This window comes from Microtus ochrogaster, unplaced genomic scaffold, assembly GCF_000317375.1.
Source record: "Microtus ochrogaster isolate Prairie Vole_2 unplaced genomic scaffold, MicOch1.0 UNK1, whole genome shotgun sequence".
In the NCBI taxonomy this organism is placed as follows: Eukaryota; Metazoa; Chordata; class Mammalia; order Rodentia; family Cricetidae; genus Microtus; species Microtus ochrogaster.
In genome coordinates this window covers 14,941,017-14,948,309 of record NW_004949099.1, presented here as the reverse complement: position 1 = coordinate 14,948,309, position 7,293 = coordinate 14,941,017, and the positions used below count along the sequence as shown (strand labels likewise).

The 7,293-nt window shown below is 44.2% G+C and overlaps 1 protein-coding gene across 1 annotated transcript in view; it reads left to right on the top strand.

Annotated features, from left to right (window-relative positions):
* Positions 1-4,790: 4,790 nt before the first annotated feature.
* Shq1 (SHQ1, H/ACA ribonucleoprotein assembly factor) overlaps positions 4,791-7,293 on the top strand; it is a 110,896-nt gene continuing 108,393 nt past the window's right edge. Inside the window, exons 1-2 of the mRNA XM_005364948.3 lie at positions 4,791-4,989; positions 6,228-6,292. Of these exons, the coding sequence (XP_005365005.1) occupies positions 4,847-4,989; positions 6,228-6,292 (208 nt within the window). The 5' untranslated portion in view covers positions 4,791-4,846. The remainder of the gene's footprint in view (positions 4,990-6,227; positions 6,293-7,293) is intronic.

Genomic DNA, 7,293 nt, shown 5'->3' with positions numbered 1-7,293 from the left:
TGCCCTGTTCAATTCTCTTGTTAAAATACCAACATTAATGTTAGGAACTAATAAGGATATAGTAACACATATTTCTAACAAATTATAATAAAAGGGAGATATTGTAATTCTTTGATAATTAAAAGGAGAAATATAGTGTACATACCATTTCTGTTGTAAAAATCTTCCTGTACTTCTTTGAATAGAGTAAAAGTTTAAAAGGTTTCTATGAAAAAATTAACAGGGCCTGCTGGGTGTGGTGGCTTACCCTTATAATCAGAACTCAAGACTGAGGCAGGAGGATTGCTGTGAGTGTGAAGTCAGCCTAGGTTACATAGTGAGTTTAAGTCAAGCCTGAACCACAGCTTGAGAAGTTGTCTTTTTAAGAAAGTAATAAAACTTTTAAAGTGATAAAAGTAGAAAATAAAATTAAACACAGTAACGGTGCTTTAGCTTGGAAAGTCTGTATAAGAGATTAGTACCTTCCCCTCAACTGCTCAGAGAATGAACTAGAGGTATAAACAGCCTTAATTGTTTTAAACTCCATTATTTGACTTGCACAGGTGCTCGCCACCTTCTGGACGCAAGGGGTATTTCACCACTTGGAGACCACCCGAGACAATCCGAATTGTTTATAAAAACTTGTCTTTTTTAAACTCAGCCCTAAATGGGATATTGTCAGAACTCAGGAAACCCCGTAGAAGAGGAGCCAGAGAGACGGTAGGAACTCGAAGGGAAGGAGGACACCAAGAGAACAAGGCCCTCTAAATCAACACAAGCAAAGCTCATTTGAACTCTCAGAGACTGCAGCAGCAGCATGTACAGGGCCGGCATGGGTCTCTACCAGGTCCTCTGTGACCCTATTGTGGTTTCCAGTTTAATGTTTTTATGGGACTTCTGAGTGGGTCTCTGATTCTTGTGTCTTCTCTTGGGCTCTTTTCCTTCTGTTTGCCTTGTCCAGCTCTAATGTGATTGTTTTTTCTCTATCTTATGATATTTTATTTTTTCATAGTTTATTATTGTCTCTTAGAAACCTTTTCTTTTCTGCCGGAAGACAGAAAGGGAGTGGATTCAGATGAGAGGGGAGTTGGGAAGGAACTGGGAGGAGGGGGGGGAGCAGTAATCAGGATATAGTATGTGCGAAAACAATCTATTTTCAATAAAAAGAAAAATAAATAAAAAATTTGGGAAAAACTTGTCTTTTAAACTTAATGCTTAATTTTGAAACTCATGGCTCATAATCATATTCTTTAGACTAGAAGAGGGAATATTTTAATGCAAACAAAGATGACAGGCTATATACTTGTCTTCAATAAGGAAAAAATATGAAGTGGGTCTAAACACAAATTCAAGGCGTACATGGAAATGTCTGCCAAAATATAAGAGACTGTAAAGACAGGTGGGAAAATTACCTTTAGAAAAGAGAAAGAGTCGCAGTTGTACTTTGGTTAAAAGAGAATTTTACATTTATTATTATTATTATTATCATTATTATTATTTTGGTTTTTTTGAAGCATAGTTTCTCTGTGTAACAGCTCTGGCTATCCTGAAATTCACTTTGTAGAAGAGGCTGGCCTTGAACTCACAGAGATCCTTTTGTCTCTGCCTCCCAAGTGCTGGGATTAAAGGTGTGTGCTACTACTTCCCCGCTGAACTTTACATTTTAAAAGGGAGAATGAATGTATAATTTGTATCGCTTAGTACTAATCATAAATTCAAAGATAAAGTGAACTGGGAGCTGAAGAGACAGCTCCGCAGTTAAGACCACTCGCCTCTCTTCTAGAGGACCTGGGTTCAATTACTGGCACCCGCGTCTGCAACTCTGGTTCCAGGAAATCTGACTTGCCTCCTCTGGCTTCCACAGGCAACAGGCACACAAGTGGTACAGATACACATTAAGGTAAAACATCTATACATATAAAATTAAAATTAAGAAACAAAACTGTTTGCAGAGAAAAGGAACCAAACTCTTCCTCCTTCCCCCACATGACAAACTCCTTATATAATTATAATTTTTTTTTCTGAGATACAACAGATATAGTATAAATTCCTACTCCAGAACAAAGTTATTGAATCATATAGTCTGTTTATTTGTGTTCTAGCACTTTCTCTCTCTCTCTGTCTCTGTCTCTCTCTCTCTGCTAAATATATAATCAAGTACCCAGGAAAAGTATATATATATAAAAAAAACCTTGGATTGTGAAGTGTTTTAAGTTAGCAGGGCTGGATAGCAGAGCTTGTTTCATTTAATTCCCAGGCATGAATAATTAAAAATATTAATGCTTGTGACCTACAGGAATGAGGTCCCATGGTAGATATAAAGATTCTTTCCAGGGAAGTGAGTTTGGAGTAATTGGCTAAAGGCCACCTCAGGGGAATCTTTTAAGGGCTTTACTAATCCCAGATTGGCATCAATTCATTGTCAGAATTGACTATCTATTACTTTAAAGGATCCGTCTGGTCTAAAGTAGGCAGGCCTGGCCTTACAGTATGAAACCAAGATGTGAGTGGTGATATTAGAGGCTTTTTAGTTCTTTAGTGGTTTGGAGCATGGGCCTAGGAAAGAGACTAACCTTGGTTCTGATTGAGCCTCTGACAAATTGTGTGACCCTGTGCAAGTGAATAGATTATGAATGACTTCTTCACAGAGCTCCAGGAAGGAAAAGATGGAATCAAAACAAGGCTACTGTAGTTCTGCTACTTAACCAGGAATCCAGCTAATGTGGGGGCCTGCTAACATCTTTTTTTTTTTTCTGAGTCCCAATTAAATGTCAAGATTGTTTCCTTAGAATCATCAAAATCCAGATGTCAAGAAAGCTTTTGTGGATATCTGGGGATCTTTACTGTCACAGAAAATGACTTAAAACCCTTCCTACTTATTTTCTGTTTTTGTTCTTATTAGTGTTGTCTTGAGACACAGTTTCTCTGTGTAGCCCAGAGTGCTTGTTATTATTAAATTGATACAACTTGGGGTCATCTGGGAATGAAGGAACCTCAATTAAGAAAATGTCTGTCATACTGGCCTGTAGGCAAATCTATGGGGGCATTTTCTTGGTTAGTGATTGACGCTGGAGAGTCCAGCCTAGTTGGGTGGTGCTACCCCTGGGTAAGTGGTCCTGGGAAAAGAGCCAACTGAACAGGCAAGAAAGCAGGGTGGTCCTCCATGGTCTCTCCTTCAATTCCTCCTCAAACTCTTGCCTTGATCTCACTGGGTCAAGGTGACCTGAAGTGGAAGCTAAACAAGTCCTTTCCTTCCCAAGTAGCTTTTGGGCATGGTATTTATCACAATAAGAAAGGAACTAGGACACCTAGCCTGGCTGGGAACTCATTAGATAGATGGCGCTAGCCTAAAACTTGCACAATCCTCCTGCCTCTGCCTTCTGTGTGTGAGATTACAGGTGCAAGCCACTGAGCCCAGGTATTCCACTGACTTTCACAAATGTCTTCGGGTTACTATTGCTGTGATGAAACACCATGACCAAAGCAAGTTGAGGAGAAAAGGGTTAATTTGGCTTATCTGTACCGCTGTTCATCATGGAAGGAAATCAGGGCAGGAACTCAAACAGAGCAGGAACCTGGAAGCAGGAGTTAATGCAGAGGCCATGGAGGAGTACTGCTTACTGGCTTGCTCTTCATGGCTTTCTCAGCCTGCGTTTTAATAGAACCTGGACCACTAGCCCAGAGATGGCCCAGCCCATCAATCACTAAGAAAATACGCTACATATTTGTCCACAGCCTGATGTTATGGAGGCATTTTCTTAATTAAGGTTTCTTCCTCTCAAATAACTTTAGCTTGTGTCAAGTTGACACAGAACTAGCCAGCGCAATACTAGATTTGGGCTGTGCTAGTTCCTCGAAGTAAGAGGAATGAGAGCAAAGGAAGCCCAAGAGAATACATGAGGGAAGAGTGGGATTAGTGGGAAAGGCATTTGAGAGAGTAAGGATCACAGAGGAACTAAAGAGAATGATTGAGATGAATAAAGAAAAAAGACAAAAGACAGATTATAACACTTGTAAGAAAACAGAGAAAATGACACAGGATAAATCCAAAGGAAGCACAGTTCTTGAGAGTGGACACCGATAAGGCACCTGGATTCTGATCCTGTTGAACCTCTCTCAGTCCACTTGTCCTTGGAATTTGTAGTGTGGGTTAGAGGATTGTTGCTCTGTCAACGAGCAAACTATTCAAAGAAGGGATCAAGAAGGGGAGCAGAAGGAAGGGACTAGTGGTCCGTTTTTTGTCACTTCAGGTGAAAATTTAAGGAAACCTCAGAGAATCGGACAATGTAAGTAGCTGTGGCTACTGCAGAACCTGCTCCTACTTGCTGAGTGCTGGCAACTTGATCTTGGATAACTTCATGCTATTGTAGCAGCATCTGAGGAGGCTGGACTAATATCCTCCTTTTATAGTAGAGGTTTCTTAAGTATATAGAAACTTTGTAGTTGTTCTAAGGTCGTGCAATTGGGAAATGCCTGCACAGGAATACATTTGTTGATTTGAATAACTGAGGTGATTAAAATAATTTCTAAGCCTCTCCATAGGTCCTTAGTGAGTCTACAGTAAATTCGTGTTCTGGTTAGTCCGCAAATTTCTCGGTTAGATTTCCTGTTTTTCCAAAAATTCCGTCAATCGAAGTCTAATAGGCCTGGCTTCAGGGCATCCTTTCTCTTTCTAGTCAATTTGAAAACTCCGCCTCGCCAGAGAAAGCGTCCCGTCTCCGAGGAGACCGGTGCGGGACGGGACTTCCGGCCCCACGCGCACCCACTTCCGCCTCTGGCCGGAAGCGCTGAGGCAGACGGCTTGGGTCTGGCGCTGGGTAACCTGGCGCGTGCGTAGCTGGCCCATCGTGGCTCCAGGCGCGCGGCGATGCTGACCCCCGCGTTCGAGCTGAGCCAGGACCGCGACTTCCTCACGGTCGCCATCCGCGTGCCGCACGCGCGCGCCTCCGAGTTCGACGTGTACTTCGAGGGGGTGGACTTCAAGTTCTACGCCAAGCCCTACTTTCTGAGGCGAGTTCCCGCCGCCTGCGCCCTGCGTTTACTCGGGAACCCGCGCTCGCGGACACACTCACGGGGCTCTCGCCGCTGCCTCGGCGGCTTTTCCCTGGCGCGCGGTCTCCCGCGCAATCGCCTCCTTCCTCACCTGCCCATCTCACCACCGGGCACGGGGGCACCCACCCAGTGTCTGTCCTGTCACCCTCGGTCCTTCCTGTCTTGTGCTGTTCTCTCGCTGCACGCCCACGCTTCTCCCCAGAGCGGTGACTTCCCCGCAGGGTCGGCCTTTTGACACACGCCGACACGCTTTCCGTGTCCGCCTCCTAGCGGACCGGCCTCTGCTCCCTGCGGTTCTCAGGTTCCCTTCGCATCAGTTTAGCCGATTTCTGCCTGGCTGCCACGAGAGGCGAGTAATAGTTAGCACTTGCCCGTCTGGATTTTTCTCCGTGTTGAACCAAAACAGTAGTGGTAGCTTTCACTGGGGGCGCCCTTTGATGTAGTAGGTACGCAGCGTCTTAAGTGCTCGCACGTGCGTCACCTTAATTTTGATAGCCATACTTTGACTTAGACAGTACTGTGAGCCCCCTTGTGCGGCGAACGCTGTTAGTCTTATTAAACTTGTTCATCCGTTGCCCTCCGCTTTTCAACTGAGCGCTCCGCTGCAGTCAAGCTGGTTTCTTCACTGCTCTTGACTTTTATCTAACCACTAAGATATTAATTAGCATGCCAACTTGAAAATCGAGTAGGTCACTCCCAACCTATGGAACTGTGGATAGTAATGAACCATGTAGAAATTATTTTCCCTATACCTATAAAACCTTGGATATCGTTTTATTTATAAACTAAGTTAAAATAAAGTATAATAAACATAACTGCATTTAACAACTGCCGTTTATTATGAAGTTCTCCCCCCGTCCTGTCTGTTTGGTGGCTAAAGTATTCAAATGGAAAGATATGTCATCTTTGATTTTTACTTTCTTAGCTGAAGGAATCTAAGTTATTTAGCTTTTAAAATGTGAAAGATATCTGAAAATTGCCGTTCAGATGGTTGATAGATTTTGTTTTTCGAAACAGGATTTCTCTGTCCCTAGCTGACCTGGAAATAGATCTGTAGACCAGGCTGGCCTCAGACTCACAGAGATCCGCCTGCTGGGATTAAAGGCTCGCACCACCCACCTGGTGGTGGTTGATAGATTTTGTTGGCTAAATATATACTGTGTTTGGTGATCACTTACCTTGTGTTAAATCTTCAGATTAACGCTTCCTGGAAGGATTGTGGAAAATGGAAGTGAGCAGGGGTCCTATGATGTGGATAAAGGTATGTATGGCCTTTGGGGTTTTGGATAGGTTTTTCTCTATTTTTTATGTGTGTGTATGCTGGTGTTGCTAAAATTCCGTCCCCAAGAGATGCCATCTACCTCTCCTAAGGTCTCACTGATAAACTAAATGTGATTCCACCCAAGTTCCCTGGGGGAACCATTGAGTTCACTAGGTTTACAGAGTAGTGGGTAAGGGGTTATGGGCAGGAACATAGATAGCTGATCCTGAAGTAGCCACAGTGGAAGTCTACATGGCTTCCTCAGGCCGCATAGCTAATTCCCTCCCTTTATCCTATGCTCTAGCCCCTCCTCCAAGACCATGTGTAGTTGGGACAGAATTGTTTCATACGCTGGTTGTGGGGTGGGGGCTGGGGTGGTGGATGAATAATCAGGTGAGGGTCCCATGACCGCCCCCCTCACTCCCTCCTCCTGTGAGGCAAGGTACAATAGTCCACAGGCTCAGCTTTGATGGCGGTTAGTGAGCAGGCCATCAACTTCAGTTCAGGCAGAACCTGAAGATGGTGGCAGTTTGACTCGGAGCATAGTACTATACAACAGCATAAGTAGGTGTAGATGGGCATGTTGGGAGGCGCTTGTGGATGGGGGGGGGGTTTCGTGTGTGCGGATGTGCAAATGGAAGCCAAAGAACAACCTCTGATGTCATCTGAAGGAATTCTTTTTAGACAGGGTTTCTCACTTGCTTGTTGCTTATTGGGCTAGACAGGCTGGGCAGTGAGCCACTGAATACTCCTGTCTGCTCCCCAGCTCCAGGATTACAAACATGCCCCGCTACTCCTTATGTTTTGTCTGGGCTCTGGGAACCAAACGCAGGGCCTCCAGCCTGTATGGCAAGTGCTTTACTCACTGAGCCGTAGGCCCAGCCCCAGCCAGGGTTTTGTGGATTCCTACACAGCAGTACCCTTAAAGATGCCACCGGGACTTTTAGATGTCGAGACATTGCCATATGCTACGTAACTCTTCTTTGATGTCTAGTGCCTGT